At 40.0% G+C, this 25,848-nt stretch overlaps 1 protein-coding gene across 2 annotated transcripts in view; it reads right to left on the reverse strand.

Moving 5' to 3' along the window:
* Window positions 1-25,848, reverse strand: part of GRM3 (glutamate metabotropic receptor 3) — a 201,798-nt gene that overhangs the window by 86,786 nt on the left and 89,164 nt on the right. For both annotated transcript variants that reach the window (XM_036010673.1, XM_028526231.2), the window contains exon 2: window positions 1,005-1,616. In XM_036010673.1, the coding sequence (XP_035866566.1) occupies window positions 1,005-1,472 (468 nt within the window). In that variant the 5' untranslated portion in view covers window positions 1,473-1,616. The remainder of the gene's footprint in view (window positions 1-1,004; window positions 1,617-25,848) is intronic.

The raw sequence follows: 25,848 nt of genomic DNA on the forward strand, positions 1-25,848 counted from the left end.
CCAGTTCCTGTGCTACCTAACAAAGAGAGTTTTTGGAAACCAGTATTTCCAGAGCTTGGGAAAATGAGAGAGTTGAACTAGATGATTTCTCAGTTCATTTTCATCTCTAAAATTCTGTGACCCTGTAAGTGAGCATTGCAAAAGTTTGAATAATATATTCCTTCTTTCCCTAACAAAATGATGAGAACCAATTACCAGATTTGCATTAATTTAAGTTGCGAGCTGAGTTGTTCCTTCTCTCTGTTTTGGTAGTAATTATCTGGCTACTCTGCATGCCTTTCATCTTTTCTACCATGAGGAATTGTTTATAATTTATCTCTGAACAAAACTATACTTTAGTAAAAATTAGTGTGAAAAAATAGAGTTCAGTGAAATTGTACCTTCTTGTGGACAATTGATTGTATCAATGGCTTCAGTTCATTACTCCACCATGTATCTACATCCTTGGTGATGTAACTTTGCTGCACTTGCCCTGTGGGCAGGACATATTTCCTTACTCCTTGATTCTGGGGTGAGCCCTGTGAATTGCCTTGACACTGGGATATTAGCAGATTGATGCAAAGAAAACTTGGAAGGGGCTTGTGTTGTTAAGTTTGTGTTTGCTGGCACCTCTGCCATCACTCTTATAAGATAAACTTGGGCTAGCCCACTGATTCCAGTTAGAGAATAAGGGACAACTTAGAGCAGTCACTGCTAGCTGAACTCAGCCTTGATCAGCTCACTCCTGTTGATCTTCAGACTTGTAAACTACAATAATAATTAATTTTTAAGCCACTGAAATTTGGAGTAGGTTCTTATGCTGCAGTAGTTGCTTGATTTACTTCTAAACAATTTTTATTGCTAGAGAACTGTTCTGTCTGAAAAACTATATTATCAAATACCCATAGATATGAACAATTACACAATATCCACTGATGAAGTTATTAGGATAGTCTTTCTTTTGTTTCCCCAAGACATAAAATGAAGAGACGCAGTGTTTTAGTAGTAGCCCTGGCCAGTCTTACCTGTATGGAAACACTGCTGTAAGAGCCGCCAATGACGCCTGCAATGAGCAGTGGGCTATTTTCTTGAATGGCATAGGATCCATCAGGACACATATGCTCAGCTTCATCCACTTTAGTCAAAGATGCCCTGACAAATTCCAGCGATTGCTCTAATGCATAGGTATCCCTTGAGCATGTATCCAAAATGTGAACGCCCAACTTCACTCCTGGTAGCAAGTAATCGTCTTTGTTGATTTCATCAATAGCAAACAACATGGCTTCCAGGCGTTGAATCCCTCGGTCTTCATTGATTCGCCCGCATTCTTCAGTTCCGGTGCCTTTTTCATTAATAGGAAATAAGCCCCCTAACACAAGGTCACCTTCTATTTTAATCTCCTTCCTCATAAAATTATGGTCCCCTAAAGAGAGTAAAAATCCCTTTGAAAACAAAGCTAAGGTAAGAACTTGGAGTCTTGTCAACATCTTCATGAATCCTGTTTCTGCACCTCTTGGAGATATCAATGGACAGAACCAATGTTGCCCACTAGTCTTCCTCTCTCATTTCCAAACTGGATCTTTGTCCTGTCCTTCATATAAGGGAGGAACAGACTAGCAGATCCTGTCACCAAATTCCTAGAGAGATAAAAATTATATGAACAAAAATGGTAAAGAAAGCAGCCATAATTACATCAATGGTCCCATTCAGGGGACCTTGATAGGATAATGACTCAAAATACCATTTACTGACAACACATTGAACCACTGCACCACTGCACCAAGCACTCTACCACAGCATCCTCACTCAGTCCTAACAACCCACTGTAATGTAGATCTTAGTGGTCCCAGCTCTCAGAATTGGTGACTGAAGACTAAAGAGGTAAAGTAAATTGACAAAGTATACTTAGGATGGAGGTAGGATTCAGACTCTGGTTTTTCTAATGCCGAGTTCAGTCATTTACTTACCTATTGGTAGAGATTCAACTTGGTATGAATCTTTATCCCCTCTTTCAGCTACATTTATAAGCAACACCCTTTTTACCCATTCTTCCCTTTTCATTTGGAAGCAAGCAAAACACAATTGTAGCTCTGTCGCCATTTCTGAATTCCTACCACTACATCCCTGTCCTCTCTTCAGAGATGACCTCTTCAAAAGAATCATCTGCAGCATTGTCCCCACTTCCTCTTATCCCAGGTGTTCTTAGGCCATTGCACTTGAGATTCTTTCTTCACTGCTCTAACAAATGGCTTTGGAAAAAGCTACTACTCATCTGCTAGTTTCTAAATTCCATATATACCCACTGTACTCCTCATTTTACTTGATTTTAATTGAAGTCTTGACTGTTTTCTACCTGTTTGCAACTTTCTAGGTTTCTATTTTCATCCTTCACTTCTGACTACATCTCAGATTCCATTGCTGAATACCCCCAACCTCACCCCTTTCCTGAGCTAGCTCCTCCAGTGTTCATAGCTTCAATCACCACTTAAATGACTCCTAGGTTAACTGTCTGCTAAACAGCTCCACACACACACCCCTCTGACACCTCCAAGTCTACCTGTCATAAAATCTCCCTTATCTCTGTGAATGGATCTTCTCTGTACCCAGGCCCTCAAGCTAGAAACCTATTAGAGTCCTTCTGATTTCACTCTCTCCTATTTTCTTTCAATTGGCCACCAAGTTCTGCAGGGTCTACCTGCTTAACACCTCTCAGAGCTGTCTCTCCTTTTCTGTTCTCGCTGTTTCAGGCTCTTGTTTTCTCTAACAGGACCACAGCAGTAGATTCCTAGAGGGCTGCTGCCAACCTCCAAAGCAACTTATTGTGAGTTACAAAAAGACAACCTTCCTCAAGTACTAAATTTTAAAAACTATTATTGCATAACTTGTACAATATAGATGATGGGTAAAGAGCAATTGCTGGCCAGTGTCAGGCAACTCCTGATGTGGTCTTCACATTTAGAGGATGCACTGAGTGCTAGTGCTGAGGTTTGCATGGTAGATTGTAGCTCAAGGAAGTTCCATTAATTGAGCTTCTTTATACAACATATGCTAGAAAATATGCATCTTGTAGGAATCAAGGTAGGCAAGGTCCTGCTGTGAGGATGTGTTTTTGATGGCAGGCTAAGGTCTTTGATGATAGAACTGCCAACAGGTCAAACTACAGAAATTATTTTGTATGTATATCTAGGAGAAAAATGCTGTCTTTGTGTTGGGAAGTTGAAGTTCTGGTGGGTCCCTAATAAACCAAGAGAAATGTGTCCCCAAGTTGACCCACATTTACTTCTCGGATCTCTCCAAAACCCTTGGGTTGGTTTTGGAAACCACTGCATGCACACAAACCAATGGACCTACTATGGTACTGTTAGTCAGCTTCCTAGCACTAGAGAAAACTCTGGGCAACACTCTCACTCTGCTTGCCCACCCCTCTTCCTCCTAGGTAAGGTGAGCTTATTTGACATCTGGAGTTAGATGAGAAAAGTGATGATTCAGGGTCCTGGAACATTCCCCTGCCATACAGTTGCTCACCCCTGTCTGTGTGGTATAGTATGCCTGCCTGCTCTCCTGCTTTTGTGCATAATTATGGATTGGTGAAGTGTTATGAAGGAGGGAGCTCTCCTGGAGGCTCAGTCAGGATTCCTGAAAGCCATGACACCTGTGTGTTCTTGAGTAACTTAGCAAATGTTAACAATCTAAATAGTGTCCCATTAAAGGAAACACTGTCCAAAACATAACCTTAACTGCTGCTCAGAGTGGTCCATCTCCTGTTGATCTATATCTACTCTCTGTTGCCTCTAGGTTGGAGAATTGACTTATTCCTGCCCTATGATCTTTTCCCTGGCTAGTTCTCAAGTCTTATTGTTCACTGTGCCCATCAACTTTGTCCCACCTCTACCTTCAAACCTATGTTTCAGCCATATTGAATTATGGTCACTTTAGTGGACACCAGAATGTTGATGACCTCTTCCTTCTACTCATTGTTTCCTTGACTGCAAATGCCCTTCTATGCCCATTTATCTGGTACACACCCACTAATTTAAGACTCAATAGTCATAGCCGTGGCCAGGTAGCTCAGTTGGTTAGAACATCATCATGATAGGCCAAGGTTGAGGGTTTGATCCCAGATCAGGGCACATGCAAGAATCAACCAGTCAGTGAATTCATAAATAAGTGGAACAACAAATTGATGTTTCTCTTTCTCTCTCTCTCTTCCTCTTTGTCTAAAATCAATAAATAAAAATTTAAAAAAGGACTCAATAGTCACTACCAGGAAAGGCCAAGAATTCTTTCCTTCCCCAGTACAATTGTTTACTTCCTGCTGTAGCTAGTTCAAGAAATATTTGCTATTCCTATTATGACTCACATGTGTTTCCTTATCTGCTCAGTGGGAATGAATGAAATGGCACAGCATTTAGGATTTTTAAGGCCTGAAGAAAGAAACAAAACTCTACAAAAAACTAAGACAAGAATGAGTCTGCTGTTCAACGGTTTTGATATTTCTCCCTTCTCATGCTAGCAGTGTCCCATAAAACCAACCTCCCACATTCTTTCTGTTCCTTTTGCATGGAGCAAGTGATGGGTTGTTTTCTTGAGACAAACAAGTCCTCTGGGTTTTGTTTTGTTTATTTATTTAGGTGTGAACCTCAGCCATGACGGCAGCAGTCTTTGGAATGCTCAGTGTTAACCCAAAACCTCTCTGGGAGATTGGCCACAGGGCACCAGAAAGGATAACACTAATGTTTTAAAAAGTTGATTCTACAGTAGAATTTTTAAAAATTTTATATCAATTTCTGGTCTCTCTTTGATCCTTATGTGTGATTCCCTTTGAAGCAAAGATGCCATGGAAGGCAAAAGACACCGCAATCATTATCAGTAATGATGAAGAATCAGAAATTTCTCTATAAAATAATTGTTTTATGTGCCTTATAAAATAGAGTAATTAATTAAAAGGAGGTCATCAGCATAGTCTTACCACTATGAAAAAGTACAGGTATCTCTTGAATATGAACTTTGACTACTTAATGGGTAAAGATGACAGCATAGGTCATGGAAAGCTTAATTCTCTCTTGGGAAAATGCTCTTAGTCAAAGATGACTTCAAATGAAACATGGCATTACACTGAAAGTAATAGTGTCTATCAGTTCGCCTGTTTCACAAGTAGGAGCTATGTTTCATGCATTTCTGTGTATTCAGGAACTGGCATAGTGTCTGTAATCCAGAAGACACTCAACAAATATTTCTTGAAGACACAACGATTATGTTTGCACATGACTTTGCTATTTTATTTGTGACATAGGAAATGGGAATTCGAGCAGAGAAATTGATTGTTTTATTTCATTACCTACTTAATCATGCCAGGCGCTCTTACCCTATTATCCTCCTTAATGATAGAACTGTCAACAGGTGGAACTACAGGAGTTACTTTGTGTATATATAGGAGAAAATGCTCCCTTTGTATCAGCTATGGCAAGTCCCTAAAAAGCCAGGAGGGATGTGCCCCAAAGTTGATGTACATTTACTTCTTAAGTTTTTGGTCAGGAGAATGCTAAATTAGGCGTATGCATATTATCGTATTTCAAAGTTTCAAAGATGCATTCATTCATCAAATATTTATTGAGTACCTACCATATGTGCTAGGCGATGAACTGGATACCCAACTGTAAACAAATGAATATTATCCCTGTTGTCAACATTTTAAATGCTTAGATATATTTATGTAGAAAGTGATGGAAAAGTATACATATCTATTTCTAACAACTATCTCTATAACTTATGAAAATCTTAAAAATAAGTATATCATAGATTTTCTTTAACATGGTGATTACTACTAAATGCTTGACTCAAAAAGTGATTCATTACAACTTATATAGCATATTCATTTAGAAATTAGATATACAGATCTTAAAAACAAGTTGACTGGCAAAAATATCATGTAAAATATTTTTCTTTTAAATCCTCTGTCAGGGAGGGATCTTTAAGAAATTTTAATGTAGTCTTAGAGAATTACAAATTAAAAATCAATTAGAGTAACATTTAAATACAGTGTCTTAGTATTTTCTTATATACCTTTTCCTTAAAGCAGAATTTATAATGATTAAGACTGTAGGGACAAGCATAATTTGAAAACACTTAGCGTGATTTAAAATGAAGCCTTAAGAAACCAAAAGAACAGGAAAATTAAAATTTAACAGTGACAAATAGACCAACATGCTTAATTCAATGCAACTGTTTATCTCTGTGTAACAGCTTATCGGATTGTGGGAAAAGGCACCAACTACTTCTCTTCAGGTTCCTTTCATTATAAATCAGCCCGCAGCACATTCCCCAGATAAACAGGCTCCCCACTAGAGCCACATTCTTATGCAGTGAGAGAATTGCAGCTCTGCAGTCAAAGTTCTTCATTCCAGGAGGGACAATGAGTGATGTGTTAACTATAAACAAGCATGTGTAGCCCTCTCCATAGGCTACCTGCTCACCCATGTTTTATTAATCCATGAATTAATGGAATCTCAGAGATTTGCTGTGAATATAACCCCTGGAATATGTGGACAGGAAGCATTTCTATACTCTGCATATGCTAATATGTGTTTTCCTTCATCTCTTGACTTTGCACAAGGACTTATTGTTGGAAGTAAAATCCAGTTTGACTTAATGAATAACTAGTTTATCCTGGGGAGATAAAATGCCAGAAAGCTTGCTTGTTCTTGACTACAAATAAATCCTGAAGTTGCAGAAGGGCTTCTGAGCCTTCACTCAAAGTCTGCACATCCAGCTGATCTGAAGAAAAGTTAGGGTTAGTACTAGCATATGCAATTTGACTGTAAATTGGATTGTACATTTTTCAGCTGCCAGAATCATAGGCAAAAAAAGACTTGGCCCTTGTTCTTAGACTGCCTTTTTCATTTGGGTAAACAGAGGCTATAGCTGAGCTGGCATTATTAATAGCAGAACGTCACCACCACCCAATTTTAATTCCTTTACTCTTGATAGGAACAAAGGTATTTTGTTCCAGAAGTCATTAATAAATTATTATGAGTAGCTGACTATTTAAAATACAATCATTTTTATGAGATCTAACTTAAAATTTCTACTCCTTTGTAGCCTTCTGCATCACTCCACCTGTACGGGGCCTCTTCATTTGCTGAATTCTCATGTGGTTTGTTTTATGTTTATCATGATGATCATATTTTGTTTTATGCTTATTTGTGTAGATTTTTTAAAGTTGAAACTTAGTAATGAAAAAAAACCAGTTCTTTCTACTCCATTACATTGTAAGCTAATGGTTATCAAGGACAATGCCTGAGACATTGATGTGTTTTCCACAGTGACTCACATATAGTTTTCAAGTCTTGATTACATGATAAATTCCAAGTAGCATGAAAGTTTTTTAGAGACTAGACAGGATTTTGAAAAAATAATTTGAAAATTCCATTTAGAGAATAAAGAAGATTGCTGAAAAGATCCATTTGAAAAAAATGTAGTCAACTTTGGCACTAGAGAAATTCACCCCAAATACCTCTGATTTTTGATGACTTTTAAGAAAAAACATAAAGTAAAACTGGAAAAGTTGAGGGCACTTGGAGAAATTAGAAAGAATAGAACACACACCGTTGACCTGAGAGAGACTAGGAAGAATGGAGAGCTACCCGCCAAACAGCAGGTCAAGTTCTCTGGAAGCAGGAACCACAACAGCACGGGAGTGGAGGCCCAGCTTCTGGGTTAAGATTTGAAGTTAGGGAAGAGAGTTCTGCGTTCTCTCAAATTGTCCTCGTTGGAAATCCTACAGTGTACATAAAACTTCAAATAACCAAAAAATTAGTTCAAGTTGTGGAAATGCACTGATCAGACCCTTTCTGGTAGGCTGTTCTATTCATAGAGAAGATGAGAGAAGCCTGAGAACCCTACACTGCTGACCGCATTGAGGAGGGGGTGACTGCACTGAAGAGGGGGTGCTGCCCATTTTGGTGATGAAACCAGAAAGCAATGGTGAGGAAGCCAAGGGGGAAAATGCTCACTTCACTATTTTGCCTTTGAACCTCACTCCCCACCCCACACATGAGTTCATATCTCCCATTTCCTTTATTTTCTGAATTTAGAGGAAAGTGCTTTTATGAGGGAGGCAAACAGATTTACAATTGTGCAAAACTTTGGTCCTTAGGGCAATGCTGGTAATTTACCTTTTAATCAGTAATATACTTGGTCACTGCCCTCCAAAGTAAATTGTTATCTTTCTAAATGCCAACGTGCACAGTATTTCCTGGGTATGTGTGTAGGCGCGTGTGTGTGTGTTGCCGTCTCAGCTGTTTTTTCATCCTCAAGTTTCCTAACCTCATTACAAAGCCTTGGAATTGGAGCCTCCCCAAACTCCCTGCAGTCTACCTTTGTCCTTTTCCTCTTAGAAGCTGCCAAGTCTAATAGAAGTTACAGGTTTGTCAGCATGAACAGAGAGTACAGAAACCGAGTTTGTCAAAAGCTTTCTCTCTGGCTCTGGACAAATTATAATGGGAAAAAAATGGAGGATACTCTTTACAGGGGAACATTTTCACTTGTTGGCAATATGATCCATTAAGTGGCTATTATTAATACTTAATGTCCTGTGTATACATAGTCCATTCTCTTGAATAATGTCAAGCTGTTTTGCACAATGAATTAACTCTTACTGCTTCCTGGTGAGGAAGAATTACATTATATATTGCTGAAGAGAAAGAGAGAGAGAGAGAAATTGTCCAAGGTAGTATTGGGAAGTAAAATATAATTAGGATTTAAGAAGGCTTTTATCATTATTGGCCAGTCAAGTCTTACAAAACAGAACATATACACGTTTCTACAAAAATATCACCCCCATCTCTCCAGTTTTCCTCAGTATGTGAATGGTAAAATATTTGAAACAGCACCATCCTTCCTAGTGCTAATGAAGTCCTTAGAATATCTATAGACAGCTTCTGCTTCTGGCCATTTTGTAGTAACTGGTATTGGATTTACCCTCCTCCTGAAAATAGCTATAAAATTGGACAAAACATAAAAGGCAAACTGTGATCCTTGAGACAAAGAAATGCATGAGGGAAGCTGCATGGTTATCCTATGAATGCCCCAGCCTTCTGCAGGGAGGCGCTTCTCTTCCATGAGGCAGTAGGAGTCTAGTTGACCTCACAGGCAGAGATTAGAGTTCTTAGGTTCTGAAGTGGTTGCAATGTGTGGGGCAGAAAGCTGTGTAGAAATAGTGGGCATAACTGTTAGTCTGGATTTTCCTTTGTAGTTTGACTGATTAGCATCCCTTTCTAAGTTTTATGGAAGCCATGTTACCATTTCCCATTGGGAACCAGCGCCTGTGTTCATAAGGTGAGGTGAATCCATTCCTGGCTTGATAAGTGGCTTGTGACACACATGACTAACCAGAGTGTGATGTGTCCCTGGTCACAGCAATTGGTTCCAGGATGAGCCTGTGACCAAATCATTGCCAGTGAGGGTCAACCTGAGAACATATTTAAGAACCACCAGGAGAAAAGCACCCTCTTTCTGTTAGAGTGACTGAGAAAAAAGGATGTAAGTGTAGAGCTGCTGGCAGCTATCTTACCACCCTGAAGCAAGAGCCTGTGTGATGTATAGCAAAGAGAGAGAAACACTGAAAACTGTCTGTAGGGAAAATGGAATCAGTCAGGCTCCCTCACCCAGATATCTGGGGAACTGGAACTCCCCGTGTTTCTATAACTGTGTTTAAGGGCCCACATGCTCAAAATCAAGGTCTATTACATAACCAGTGATAGGCTATGTCGGCACCCAACTGGCTTTGTGTGCACTTAGTATACAAGGGAGTTGGGACTGTCTCGTGTGACTCATGGCTTGTGTGCCCCTGGATTGGCCCATCCCAGAATAAAGGCTTGTCAAATAGCCTGATGGCTCAGCCAGTTTTCTTCTGTCTGCCCGAATGTCATGTGAACCTGCTCAGCCTTGAACAGTGACAACATTATATATGCTATTTATATATAAATATACATATTTATATTGGACACTGACAATATTATATATGCTATTAAATTCAGCTAAAGTGTCCCAGTTATCTGAGACAATAAATTCCTCTTTTTTACCTAAGTCAATTTAAAGTCTGTTTTATATCACTTGTCAATAAGTAATACCTGAATAGAACATATCTTCCTTTTCTATCCCTTTTCTTTAAAGATACAAAAATTTATTGAATACCTACTCAGTGACAGAAATTATGATTAGTGTTGTACGTAGATTATTTTACTTAATTCTGTAACTTTTGCCTTACCTAGTATACCCTTTGACAGATGCCTGATGCTGTCCTTCATCTCAGATGGCCTGAGGATTCATGATGGTTCCTATTGTGTCACCCTATTTATGATGGTTTTTCCCAGAAATGCAGCTACTCCAAAGTCATCTCTCCCTTCATTCTCTTATCAGATTCCTTTTTTCTCAATTGTCTTATTTATCACAAATAAAATTATCTGTTATATTAAGCCATCAGTTTTTTAACACATTAGTGTAAATTAATTTGTTACCCATTTAGGGATGGTCAAATTTTTAAATAGATCAAACACTGACTTAAGAAAGAAGAGACATTTTTAATCATGAAGTTTTATATACCCCAGTATACAGATAATGCAGTATTGTGGCCTATTTGATATTCTTTAAGTTACAGCAATTATGTACCCCATACTCAAATAGAAACAACTTGTATTTATCAGACACTGTGAGACTGTGGGATTAAAATAATTGCCATCAAATAGGCAAGTAAATGCCATTGATAAGATATCTCCAGCTCTTCTGGTCATTGACATGACTTTAAAATATTTTTTTAGTTCTGTTTTGTTGAAATTTTGGGGGAAAATTATTGGTGTACTTTAGTTGGCTGGTATGAGCTCTCAAGAGCCACTTATATGTATTTCTTCCCAAGTCTGTTTCATGGTGTCACATTGATAGCTTCAAATTGGCCACAGTGGGAGTATTTATATTGCAGGAATCAACCAACGTTAATAACCATTCCCCTCACAAGTCCTGAAGACCTAGTTGTTAAACATTGACCAGCATACCACTGGTGGAAAATGTAACAATGTGGTCTTAAAATCGATTCCTAGAGATTCAAATTGGAAGAGCCTGGGAAAGCAATATTGTGTGATGCTTTAGACCAGTGTGTTCTAGCTGAGCTCACAAGCTATTTGTGTGTCATGAAACACGTTGGTTATTTGTAACATGCAACTTAAAAGGAAAGAGAAGAGTTAAAGTATAATAGAAAATATCAAAATACTGATCTAAGGCATGTAGTAAAGCTGAATATTATTTTCTAAAACATTTTGGGGTGTGTTTGTATTTGTATAAGCATATGTTTTGGGTTACAATGTGAAATAATTTCTTACTGCAACATGGTCAAAAAAAAGTTTGAAAGTCACTGTTTTACAAAGTGGGCTCTGTGGCCAAACAAATGTTTGAATCTGTTTCCTGACCTTGGCATACGGTCACCTTTCTGTGTCCCATTCTATGTATATGTAAAATGGAGACAATATTAATACCTATCTCATGGGGCTGTTTTTAGGGTTAAATGAAATGATATATATAACAATAGCTCAATAACTGTTAGCTGCTAACAGAACTCTTGATATTGAGGATAATTTGATAATGGCTCTGATGACATTGAGGGGTATTCTGGACTCTTCATGTAATCACCTCTAGTCCAAAACCACTGCTGTTCCTCCCTAGTCTTTATTCCTGATTTAGTGAACGGAACAACCCTGTGCTAATCATCCAGCATCCTGCCTTTTTTCCTGTCTGATTTTAGGAGCTATGTGATCTTGGGGAATTGCTTGTTGTCTGAATGATGCAAAGTGGGGCCTAATGTCTAAGATGTTCAGTAAATTCTGGTGTTTATGGGTACTAAAGGCCATAAAATGCCAAGAGAAGATGGAAAGTGATCACTCCAGAAAAAGATGCAAGGTGCTCACAGCAAATTGATTTATTCTGTTTCGCTAGCAAAACATGTTTTCACCCCTATTCCCTTGATCCTCTCCTGTCATACTGAGTTTTAATGGGAGGGGGCTGGGCACCTCTTGTTCTGAGTCTGTCTGGACAAGGACATTAACTGACTCCTCTGCTAAGAGCAGAATATTTTCTAAGACACAGCCAGCCAAACTGTCTTATTTTTATTATCCCAAGGCATTAGAGGCCTCAGCTACAGGGGTTTGGGCCCTAGTGGCTGCAACAATTATTAGACTTTAAATTCCATGGCAACTGCTGGGCCTATGCCAACAAGTTGGGGCCGCCTTCTGCCCTCTTACCCAGTCCCCATGTGTGTTTCAGGGAGAGCTGGTCCCTCTGTCTCGGTGCACACTCAAGTGTGGGAAGCTCCAGCATATAGCCATAACTTGAAACACAGACTTTCAAAGAGCAGGGCTAATGTGTCTCTTGTACAGCTTGAACCTTTATGCTGGTTCTGAGTTTGTCTGTGTTTCTAAAAAGACCAAGAATAACACAAAACTCTCATATAACACAGCCTCAAGGTGTGCTTTCCTTTCTTTGTGTTACACCCAAGTTATCAGCATGAAATTATGGCACTCTGATGTTACACAAAAGCCCATTTCCCCAGGCAACAAAGGGAGATGGCAGACACAAAAGAGTGCATACCTTACGAAGCTGCTTATATAAAGGCCAAAACCAAGCAAAAGTAATGTGCAGTGTAGGAAAGTCAGGACGGATTTCAGGCTGCAGATGGTGGGGAGTTAGTGACTGGAAGGAAGCATGCTTCGTGAGTACTGAGAACGTTTCTGCTTATTGATCTGGATTCTTGTTTCATGGGGGAAATTCAGCTTGTGAAAATTCAACAAGCTGCATAATTGTGTATACTACATGTCAATGAAAATTTAAAATGAAAAAATCGAGGTGAAAGTCAAACAGTGTTGGCTAGAAGGTGGCTGTGTATTTTTTAAAGATGGCTTTTTGTGACAATTGGCCACAGGGGTGTTGACATAAACTTGCAGCCACATGTGGACTTATTGGGGCCACTAATCCTTATGAGAAATTCCCTTAATATCTGGTGGGAGGCCTTGGTGTAAAATTGGTTTTGGCTATACAGGGGCCGTCTCCTCATTGTAATGGGAAGCCGGTCCCTTTGTTTGCCTTCCTGTGCCTAAGAAGAAGGCAGGAATCTGAGGTAAATGACAAATGCACCAATCGCAGTGGCTCTGATGACCAGCACCTGTGACCCGACAGGACAAGCTTGGTGAGAACAGAATGGTGAAAGCGAGCTCCGCCCAGAGAAGCTGAGCTCCAGGCCCATTCTCAAGTGCCAACCGCTGCTTTCACAGGTTGGACTTGGAAAAGTGAATGGAATTAATCTTTGTCTTTGTTATGTTCCAGTATTAGAGAAATTCTGTTTGATCATTTAAAAAAAAATCACTATAGTATCTATCTATTGTGTGCCAGGCCCTCTGAAAGGTTCTAAGGATGTAAGGATGAGTGGGACAGCATCCCTGCTGAATACAGTTTTTTTTTTTTAAAAGGTGTTTTGGGACTATGTTAATCATCAAAAGCTAATTATGAAATTTATTTTGTGGTAAACCTGACGAAGACCAAAGGTTTTTCTCTCATGGTCACAATTATTTGCTTCTGCCACAGAGGTTGGGATGGATCACTGTTGTAAGGTAGGACGGGCAGCCCATCAGGCAGAGTTCCATGTGCTACAGATGCCACTGCTCTTTCCAGATGTGGTTAATCTCTGAGTGCCACCGTCCTGCCCTTGGGGATGCCTGGTGCCAATTCAGATAACTGAGAAACAGGTGCCCACGGAGATCAACTGTCAGGCCTAAGATCAAAATGTCAGTAGGTAGCAGTTCTGAGAATACATCCCAGGCATCTGCTTCGATTCTCTTCCTTATGCTCCCTATTTCTGGTTACAGCTAACTGTCTTATTGAAAAAGGCCACACACCATTGTGTAGAAAGTTAATTTTAATTATCCTTCCTGTCCCAGTGTTTTAGGTACACATTTTTTTCTCTACAGTTAAGCTTTTGTCAAATCCTGGTTGTTGTTTTGATCATATTTGGCTTTCTTTTCTCTGTTGCATCTGTTAGATCTTTGTTTCTGACACTTCAGCCTTCTTCTCTTTGGACTCCACATACCTTTTCTCCTCTCCACTCGGGCTGTTCAAGGTACTGCTCTTACCTTGTATTCTTCACCTTTGATCACTTCAGCAGATTCAAATATCTCTTGTCACTTTAAATTTAGTGTTAGCATCACCAGTTTCAATCACTCTATCCATTTAGTTCTTTCCTCTGTTTCTTTATATCCAATTTTTCTTAGCTCCTAGGAAACATGAAGATGATATCTTATGCTTTCTCTTTTCATTCTTTTTTAAATCCTCACCTGAGGATATGTTTATTGATTTTAGAAAGAAAGAGAGAGATTAAAAAAACCCATTGTATGAGAGAAAAAACAACCAGTCATCTGCCTCCCGCAGGAGCCCTGACCGGGGACGGCACCCACAAAACTTGGGGGCATAGGAAGACACTCTAACCAATTGAACCTCCCAGCCAGAGCTCTCTTCTTTTTTTTTTCTTTTATTGATTATAGAGAGAGGGGAAAGGAGCAAGAACGAGAAGGAAAGAATCATTGATGTGAAAGAAAATCATCAATCAGTTGCCTCTTGCACATACCCTGACTAGGGAACTGAACCCACAACCCAGGCATATGCCCTGACCAGGAATTGAACCTGCAACCTTTCAGTTTGAGGGATGTTGTCTAACCAGCCGAACCACACTGGCCAAAGCTCTCTTTTCATTCTGAAGTCAGCTTATTTTTTTTCTAAGTCCAAACATCAATCCAGTTGATTCGCTCATGGAATTAGTAAAGTCTACATTATTTGGTTTATCCAATGGGTATTATTCTAGAGAAAAGTTGTGCTACATGTTTGGTCATAGTCTGTGTCGCAAAAGCATGTCACCATTGGTAACAAAGTGAATGGTGGTACACATACCTGACAAGCTTTCAACAAACCCATTACTGTAGCTAAACTTGTGAGTTCCCACAGATCTGTGTAGATTAGTATGATCTTGTCTTGTGATGGCTAGTGTGTTGCTAGGTACTACATAGCAAAAAAATAAATGTTTTCTTTGTCTCACAGTTTGCAGTAAACCCTACTTTTCTTTTTCACTAGATCCTTTATTCCTGAATGAAAAAAATTAACCTTTTTGAACTCACATGCAAGTTGGTTTACATGTGCTCACTTACTCCTCCCAAGATTTCTGCTATAAATTGATGAGTAAAACTGGTTTGGTACCACTCACTCAAGACTCCTCGGTTACTGAGTAGTGGAACAGATGTCTGATTTCCAATTTCTGGCCTTTCTTTTATTACTCCCTGCCTTTGGGAATTGTGTCTGTACTTCCCAGAAGACTCTGAAAGGGAGATAAGCAGAGCGTGACATGTAGGTCACCTTCAGTGGCTTGTCTTTGTGGTGCATTGCTTTCCTTGAACACGTTTGTGTTGCCTTCACTGAAATCCCTCGCATATTATTGCCTCAAAAATATTTTGTCTTGGGTCTATACCCATTCCTGTGTAGTTTCAAGAGACCCTTTCCTGGGCCATGACACTTGGAAATGACTCTAACTAGGGAGGGGAACCTCAAACAAGCATTTGTTTCCACACCTGACATCCATTAGCCTTCTCATCAGGGCTGTCTTTGGAGCCAACTCCATCCACTGTCCAGATGTTTCTTTCACTGTGGCTTAGCGCAAGACATTTACACCTTGCTGTTTAGCATACATATGGAGTAATAACCTTGGGGAATTTCCAAAGCCCTGAACGGCAATTCCTGTGAAATTGTAGGCAAAATTAGCTCAGTAGCGTGGATGTGGAACTAGCCAAGCATCCCCCTCCACAGCCTACTAGTGACCCATTTCACAACGGGAGAGCTGCCACTTTATCAGGCCTGTGGTGGGACACGCAGATGTTACCTGAAGGATGGCATTTCACATGACACCCAGAGGAAAACTGAATAACCAAGGGAAAGAAGATTTTGTTTTAAAACATTTTTCTTCATTAGGTAGAAAACTTGTAGTAAGAATTAGAAAATGTGGTCTGATTTTTTTTGTTGAGAAATATCACCTCATATTGTAGTGAAAACTGCAAAAAATGAGCATATGGATTTCCTTATGATGTTGCATGGACTTTACATGAAATGCAAGTGTAAATGTTCTTGCTATAACAGCATCTGAGTGTGTTAAGTGATGTATGTGTGTTGATTGAAACACATTCTTAAGCATTTGCCCTCTAATATTCTCCTGGAATGTTTTTTTTTTTAAAGATTTTATTTTTTTTTAGAGAGGGAAGGGAGGGAGGGAGGGAGAGGAGAAGAGAGACAGAGAGATAGAAACATCAATGTGCGGTTGCTGGGGGTTATGGCCTGCAGCCCAGGAATGTACCCTGGCTGGGAATCGAACCTGGGACACTTTGGTTCCCAGCGCGCGCTCAGTCCACTAAGCTACGCCAGCCAGGGCTCTGGAATGTGTTTTGTTAGAGCTGTGGAGTCTTCACATATGGGATGCCAAGAACAATGACAGTATCTTTGACATGTGCGTGCTAAAGAGAAGATAAGTGTTGGGTGGGGAGTTGATTTTATGACAACCAATGAAGAATAGAACAGGAACCTAATGCTATGAAAATTTTCACAGTATACCTCTTTTTTCCTCTCCCAAGGATATGTTTACTGATTTTGAAAGAGAGAGGGTGGGGGAGAACATCAATGTGAGAGAGAAACATCAATCAGTTGCCTCCTGTATGCACCCTGACTGGGATGGAACCCATCCCTATTGGGAACTGAACCTGCAACCCTTTGGTGTACAGATGATGTTCCCAATGAGCTACACAGCCAGGACCACAGTATACATCTTAATATACGAATTCCATTGCCCCTTTCTCCATATAGTCACTATCCTCTGCATTACAATTAAATGTGTTCTTATTTTTAAAATCTGAGTATGTATGGATTATAAAATGTGTTAGTAGGAAAACCTTAGATATCATCCAGCCTAACCCTTGATTTTCTTCATTTTCATATGAAAAATCAGAGTCCCATGAAATAGGGTGGTCCTTACATTGCATCTTGCTTTAAACCCTAGTTAAGGGCTCTTGCCTTGGATGAAATCTAGTCTGCATGTGAGTACATATTCGGGAACATCTGTGGATGTTACACACTGTTTTTTTTTCTGTTACTTTCCCCCAAATGATTTGGAATTCCTGCTGATATTTTCCTTCCATTAGACAATGTTGTCCTTTCCCGAGGGGACAATTAGTTAAAGAGTGAGGGATACTGGCATAAGTTAGCCAAGGTAGAAAAAGGTATTCTATTGTTTAATCACAGGGATTCATAGCAGCCAGTTGCGGGAAACATAAAGTGTGTGTTGGCCACATGCTGCTGCTCTGAGAATAATGGTGAAAAAGTGAAAGGTTAAAACAAAAGCACAAAGCAAAATAATAGGGGTATCCATAGGCTGCCTCCTGCCAGGTGAGGGGAAAAAAGGAAGAGCATTTCCCTGAGGAAGGCAAGTGCTTCAGTCTACTGAGCTTTTGAAAGAGAAAAAGTTAACCACAGGGAGACAGGAAAAGCAACAGTGGAGAGGACCAAATACAAATGCTAAGTGTTTCCTAGCATAAATGTTAGCTCCAGGCTGTACTGTTTAGTGGGGTGTGAAATCACAATTAACAGAGCAAGGGTTTTGTAAGTGAGCTGAGGCTGCTTCAAATTACATCCTGCTATTAGCTGCTTTTAGAACAACCACACTGAATGACTCCATGTTTATTAGACTGTGATATGGTCTTGAAGAAATCATTAATAAACACAGTTGATAATAGTTACACTAACTGCGTTGGTATTTTAGATCTTAACAATTTAGGTTGTTTCCCAGTGTGATGCAGAAGCAGGAGATGGGTAGAGCTGAGGGCAACCAGAGCAGCTGGTACCAAGGTATTCCAACAGAATTTTCCTGAGGTTTGCATTTAACCTTTGTGTATTTCTGTTAAGATTATATCTGGACTTCAGTCATTGTGGTTTAGGCTAACACTCTTCGATCTCTAGTGGTGTAGACAAATGAGTGGGAGCTAACAGAATACGCCTAACCTATAAGGAGAAAAGAGGCTTTGATGTAGGTAGAAGATCAAAGACATTAAATATCACAATTGCCCATGTCAAAGCCTTTTTATGAACTCATAGAAAATGTGGCCTAAAATATAAAAAATAAATCCATGTCAATTTTCTTCTCCTAAAACAATTGCTTTGCCTTTTTGGCCTCTAAGATATTAGACAGTCTATTATCATTTCTCTTTTGATACATGTTAGGGCTTAGAAGTTGTAACAGAGAGCTATTTTGTGGATAAAACATTGTTTTGTTGAGTGTACAGAAACTTAGTTAAGCTGATGTGACAGCTAAGTTTTTCCTACTTGGTTCATGGGTGGCCTGCTTAATTTTTTCTCAGGGTAACTGGATGTGTAATGGAATCATGGACACTTACATGTGGATGTGAACTTATAAACTGTCTCTTCCAACTCTGAGGGCCTGGAGCAGTGATTGGCCTTGTCTACATTATTAAATCCTTTGAAACCAGAGCCAGGACTAGAGAACTCAATTTATGACTCTGAAGTCCTCTGTAAGTATATTGGCTGCACTGAAAGGTGTCAGTAGTCTTTGCTATCTTCCATCTGCAAATCAGTACAGAGTTGACATTAGAATCTGAAGCTAGTATAAGGCACACGGCTCCTTTCAATTTTTGTCAGGCCAATATTGTGTGATGTTTGTCAGTCCAGCTATTCAAAGAAGCTGATTCCAAATGGTTTGCTTTTCCCAAGAATTGCTAAAAGTACCACTGGATCTCTGTCCAATATTCCTTTTGAGTAAAGTAATATAAGCTCTTTGAAATCAGCTTTCCTGATTTTGGCATTAGAAAATGCAGCAGGCTTGGAATTCATCCTGACCCAGAAGGTGAAACAAAGGTGACGAGGGCCATGGCTGGATTCTGATGAGTTATACGGCCTTGGAAAGTGTCTGAGCTTTAGTTTCCCAGTCTGTAGAACAAAGGGATGGAACTGAATGCTCTCTAAGGTAATCTCTAACTAGCGCTTTTTTTTTCATTCTAAATTCGATGTTGACAAATATTTCTAGAATTCTGTCAGTCTATTTAACTTAGTACACTCTCTATCTTTTTCTTTTAAATTTTATTTTAATCATTGTTCAAGTACAGTTTTCTCCCATTTACTCCCATTCCAGCCCACCCACCCAACCCTCCCTACTTCTCTCCCACACTCTCCTTTCTATTGAAGTCATTCATTCTCTCTCTCTCTCTCTATATATATATGTTTATGTATGTGTGTATATATGTATATATGTATATACACACACATACACACACACATACCTGACCCTCTATGAGTCATAGATTTGGTTTGGTTTCCCAGGGGTAGGGATATGTTAGACCCATACTGCTATTCTTTCTCATTTGTCTACCCACCTCCCGCAAGGACGGAACACAAATGAATTAGTCATAAAATAAAGATTAGTTCAAGAAGCAGATGTGGAAAACATTAGAAAAATATGCAGAGGAACTCAGTACTATTGAAAGATATTTAATGTTTGCGGCCTACCTATAAGAAGCTTTTTATTTTTGCAACATTGGAAGAAAAGACAGGGAGAAAAAAAGGAAAAGAAAAATTCTTGTTAAAAGCCTACTTTGTCTGAAGTGTGGGGCTAGACCTATGCATAGAGTTTTAACTTGGTCCTCTCTCTCATTGTTCATTTAAACTAACCTCAGCCGGTATGCTTCCATGCCAGGCACTCAGATGCAGAAGTGAGAGGAACATATACAAGCTTTTCTCATGGAGCTGAACTCACTTCATTGGGTAGATATTTATCATCAACTTTACACAAAGCATTCTGCTTTTGTAAATAAATATTTATCATCAACTTTACACAAAAGCAGTTCTGCTTTTGTAAAACTATACATTTTTAAAAGAAACTTTGAAAATGTGGCCCTTCTTTTCAAAACCCCTCCTAGCTATGAATGTAAAAATAATTGGGTGTGTATACACATTTTACTATAATGATGATATCAAATATTTTGTCCCAAATTCTCTCACTCCAAGGGTCCAATTTCTTCATCTTCTAAGTTCTAGGTGAGCAGCTCTTCAGGAAGGCATTCATGCCGTATTGAGGAGGTGAGCTGAGTGATTTCTGAAGGGTCACAGACTAAGGTGGCAGTAAGCCCTGGATCCAAGGTATCTGCAGGTGTCTGGAAAACATATCTAGTTATATTTTTTTCCACCTTCTGCTGGTTTAGTCAGATTTTCTGGTGTCCTAAGTTTCCAGGTTTGGAGGGTGTTGTCCCTAACCTAAGCCTGCCTTCTTCAAGGTGGCCAGGACTGAGATGACAGAGGCCTCTCTCTCTGGTTGTGGGCCAGTGCCCCACTCTACCCCAGCAGCCTGCTGTGGATATTAGATAAAGCATACCTCCCACTGCCCTCAGGGTTTTTGGGTGCAACTGTCAGGTCAAATGCATTTTATCTCAGCCAAGCAATGCCTGTCCCTCTGCTGTGGCCAAATGCCCAGACATTTTGCTGTTGTTGAACAAAGCCAAGTGAAGAAGAAAATGACCCAAATGCCAGCACTGGGAGAGTTATGAGGTCTAAGGGAAATTTCCATAAGGTAACATATGCAAATGAGAAAGCATGGCTTTTCTTCTCCTCAGAAATCAGCCTTGTCACACAGTCCAAGACAGCCAGTATGCCCAGATTTGGCCACAGCATAAGGAACCAACATGGGAAGTTGGCCAGGGGCCCAAGGGCCTGGGCATGAGGAATACAGCAGAGCCCATTTCTTCTGTTGCTGGTCTCGATTCTGAATACTTCCAAGAGTGGTCTCCTTGTGTCTTTGTCTTTACCCTTGTTCTGGTTCCCATCCTGGACTTCCTTTAAGTTTTTTAGGTACTTATGCTCAACTCCTTATTATCCCAGAAGGTTGACACACACAGTAGACATTGGACTCTTACTTCTGAGATGGCAATACTCATCCACTCCCTCATGTTGCAGATATGGGAGCAGCAGGTTGGAAGCTTCTCTGATGCCCTGGTGGAACCTAGTGATAACCTGTGGCAAGTGGTCTGGTGGGGAATATTTATGACACCTGCTCTGAGCCTCATGCTTCTGTGGGCAATATTTCCTCTTGGTGAGAAGTTCTTCACTGTCTCCATTATAGAGTAGAATCAATGACACAGCCCTCTGCAACTTTTTTCAGGGCCCCAGAGTATTTGGGAAAAACAATATTTTATTAGAATGCCACAGATGGCAAGAGTTTCTGGCACTGTACATCTGTGATTGCATTCCTTAAAGGAAAGCTTTAGCATTCTCCACCATGGTGCTTGGGTCAGCCTTAGCCATAAGCATCCCCCTCCTGGGGTACAAGTGACTTAGTTGTGCTGCTGGTGAAAACATAAAAGGCAGAGCCTGTAATGGGTGTCAGGGGCTTTTGGTAGTGGACTTACAGGGAGAAGAGCTAGCTTGGGGCGCTAGCATTGTGAAGTTGCTTTAGGATCTTAAACAACTCTGCGTTTTAGTTTTCTCATCTGTAGGATAATGCTAATATAATAACACCTACTTCACAATGTTGTTTGTGAACTCAAATGAAATATGCTCTTAGATGTGCTGTGTAAATTATATAAAACCTTACAGTGGGATATCTTCTTATCATTGTCTTAGCAAGCTCCCATGCTGAGGAATTACATATAAAAGTGGTTTGGGTCAGACTTGAAATTAATTAGTGTATTTTACACACACACACACACACACACACATATATATATAATGGATTTGGAGGAGGTCCTGATCACTCCCTTCTGGTCCATAGAGACCTTGGTCCCCAGCCTCTAACTAAGTCTGCAAGCCTATTAGATTTATTCCTTATACAATAGGTCTCTTATTATAATATAAATTCCACTGGCAAGAGTGTATCATGAACTTTTGTTTTTTTCAATCAATAGAGGACATTTTAGATGTCTGGGATGAATAGTTGCTATAAAAGTTCTAAGAACAAACCTTGTCAACCTTCTAATTTGCCCTTGTCACAGGGATGAGGTGGAGTCAGGGCTGCAGACTGAATCTCAGAATAAAAACAATATATGCAGCTTCAAGGAGAAAGAAATTTGACATATGAGCCCTGTTTTTGATAGAAAGAAGATTAATGGCCATAAAGTGACAAATTCTCTTCATTTGATTGTAGTTTTCTCTCAGTGCCTCAGAGAGTATGCTTTCCCGAGTCACTTAGGTGTGTCTCTGTGTGTGGCCGGGGAGAGGGCGCATTGCAGATGGTAGGTAGTGCCCTGGGATTGAGGCCCCACCTTGCCAGTTTCTCTCAAAAACATCTAATTCAAGCTCCAAAGCGGAGAATTTTACTTGAATCTCTCTGTTGCTTTTATTTTCCATTAAAATATATGCAGACAGGGGTTACTCATTATCTTCCTGCATAAAACATGTAAAGCTAATAATTTTAATCTTCAAACTAAGGAGGGCATGTAGCATGGCATAAGCTCTGTCCTTGCTTTGTAGGCAGACTTGGGTTTCAATCATGGCTCTATGACTCTAAGCTGTTTGATTTTGGGTAAGCTATTTAACATTCCTGAGATTTAGTCTCCTCATCTGTAAAGTGGGGATAATGTTATTGACCTCTGATTATTCTTGTGATGTGTAAATGAGATAATACATTCAAAATGTCTGACACGTAGGAGATATCCCAAAGCATTCCTATTGTCCTTTTATGATTCAGAGCTGTAGGAATGGTGAGAGATCACAGAGGGGAAATGGAACTGAGTTCTCTAGACCCATGCAATGCTTTCCTCAAGGTGCTTCACAAAGCTCACCTTGATTCACAATATATATCTCTTACTGGTATGGAATTCAATGAGAATCTTTGCTTAAAGAAATCTTTGATCAAAACACTTCGGTGGCTCAATGTCCTATCTATGCATATCTAAACTCTTATGCCAGTTTCTCAAGTTCTTTTATCATTTTGTCAACTGGACCTACTGAGCCCAATTTCTTCCTGTTCTCCACAAATCTCCCTCATATATCTATTTATTGGTATGGCAGATTGTATTTTCCAAATATATTTATGGTCCCTACACTCTTCTAGAACCTCTCTCCTAAACAGGTAGGAACTATTTTCTGTCCCCCGTGAACCTGGGCAGGACTTTGTGAACCCCCTGTGAATAAATGAAATGGATGTGCCAGCTGCTGTGTGTCCTAGTGATGAGGCTGTAAAAAGCGATTGGGCTGTCTGCTCCTGCTGCTTTCTCTTTCGCGGGATGCTCACCTGTGCAGCCTGGATACCTTGCTATGAAGGCTCTAAGCAGCCATGTGGAGAGGCCATGTGTAAAAGTCCAGCTGGCAGCCCTTAGCTGAGATCCCAACAGACATCCGGTGTCAACCACCAGACATTTGTGAACCAGTCTTCAGGGGATTCTAGCCCCCAATCTTGAGCTGCCCAGATACAGGGAGTGGAGGAGAAATGAGTTGTCTCCACCAAGCTATGCCTAAACTGCAGGTTCATGAGAAAAATTAATGTTACTATTTCAGTTATTAAGTTTTGGGGTGGTTTGTTACATGACAATAGGTAATGGAAACAACTGGGGAATACGGCTTTCCCTTTTCATTTACAGCTTTTTTTGCGGGGGGGGGGGTAAAAGCCACTTCTCTAGCTTTTACTTAGAGGGCAAGTCAATGCTGGGCACACAACAAATACCACAAAAATGGTCTCTAGCAATCATCCAGTAAATTAAAAATGATCTCAGAGTCAAATTTTTGGAAAAGAGATATCCTGGGTCCTCTTTCTTATGATTCTGATGAAACAGATCTAGGGTGGTGTCAAGGAATATAGTCAAAAGCCTTCTGGTAAGTAACTAGATTTTGAATCCACTGATGGAGATCACTCTTCTAATCCTAAAGATGCAGAAAGAGGCACAGACACAGGAAGGAGCTTGTCCGGGGTAGCAGAGCTAATGAGCGGAGCTGTAGGTGGAAGTCATCTCTTCTGTTTCTCATGCTGGCTTGTCTTTGAAAACACCTTTCTTCATAGATAACTCAACATAGTCAGTTAGGGGTATTAACTTACATCCAGCACCATCTAGTCTTCAGAGTAACTCTACAGTACCTCTCTCTCTGCCCCATAACACAGACTATTTTCTTTTCAAGCGGATGAAATGTTCCCATGCTTTTACAAGGTCTGGGGTAGGAAGGGCTCAGGAAGACACTGCAGGAGGGATAGATGGTGGGATAGAAATGACTATGTTCTCTTTGCCTGACTGCCAAGGTCAGTCCCCCTACACATACACGTTCCTTCTTTCATCCGCTTGCAAAGGCTGAGTTAGACATGAACTGTAAAGGTTGATCTCTACATCTCCAGCTGACGTGCTCACAATGTGCTCAAGAGTAAAGCGCTACAGGGAAAAATGGATGAGGTGAAAACCATTTCCATTGCACTGGGAGGAAGGTGACAGATGGATCAAGGGAGGCTGTGGATGAATAAAGTCAGTGAATTGGAAGTCCTTCCTCGCAAAAGACGCCTTTATGCTCTTCCATGTTGTCAGCTAGTTATAGATTCCTTTCTGAAATGAACCAAGAATTGTTCAGTGTCTTGCTTCACCAAAATCAACTTTCAGCCTGCCTCTGCCATAATTTGGCCTTTAAACCTTGAATTATTTTTTTGAAATTTCCCTATGGACTTTTTATTTTTATTCATTTAGTTTTGGGGTTATATACTCTCTCCTGAAACTTGATTTAAAAAAATAACAGAGAGATTTATCTTTTTATTTTGGTTAGGGCTTATTTTATGTTTTTTTTTTTATTATAGAAAGTCAATGTTTTCTTTCTTTCTTTTTTTATCTATTTATCTATTTATTTTTAGAGAGGGGGCGGGGGAGAGAGAGGGAGAGAAACATCAATGTGCGGTTGCTGGGGGCCATGGCTTGCAACCTAGGCATGTGCCCTGACTGGGAATCAAACCTGCGATGGCTGGTTCGCAGCCCGAGCTCAATCCACTGAACTACGCCAGACAGGGCTATTTTATGTTTTCACTGGCAACTGAGCCTGCTGTTTGAAAATTTTTCTTTTGTCAAAAACTCTTGGTTTTTAAATGGATGTGGTTCCATTTTTGAACCAAGGGAGTATTGCCGTGGGGTATTGTATCTCATCTTCTTGAAGTTGTCCTATTCAATAGTCGTTAGAATCACTTGGAAGGCCTGTTAAAACACAGGTTGCCAGGCTCCGCCACTGGTTTCTATTTAAGGAGGTCTGGAGAGGGCCTGAGAATTTGCATCTTCAACAGGTTCTCAGGTGGTGTAGATGCTGCTGGCCTGGGACAGACCTTTGCGAACCACTGGTTTAGTTCACTCCTTCTAGGTAAAGTTAAGGCCTTTCTACTTACCGAATTCCATTAAATGTGACAAGTTAATCTGTATCGATCAATTAAGGAATTACTTTACCTCTTTTTTGCTTCCTACAAACATAATTATGCATGATTTATAATTTCTTTTTCATCTTTCTAGAGATTACAGTGGTGTCAACCTCAGCCAAAAGCTGTTTCCTCAAGTTTAAGCAATACCTTTGGCCAAATGGGCCACAGGTAGTGCTTATGCAGAGAACTGGAAGACTGATTCTTCCATGTCGGTAGTTGGGCACGTCAGTCTGTAGTCCATCATGTCAAGGGCCTTGTTTAATCCTAATGGTTCAAAAACTGCAGACTGTTGTTCTTTAGACAAAACCATTTTCTAGCTTTTTCATCATGGCAGACAACTTATGGGTAGCATGGGTCTAATTTTACTAGGAAGGGAT

This window comes from Phyllostomus discolor, chromosome 10 (genome assembly GCF_004126475.2).
Source record: "Phyllostomus discolor isolate MPI-MPIP mPhyDis1 chromosome 10, mPhyDis1.pri.v3, whole genome shotgun sequence".
In the NCBI taxonomy this organism is placed as follows: Eukaryota; Metazoa; Chordata; class Mammalia; order Chiroptera; family Phyllostomidae; genus Phyllostomus; species Phyllostomus discolor.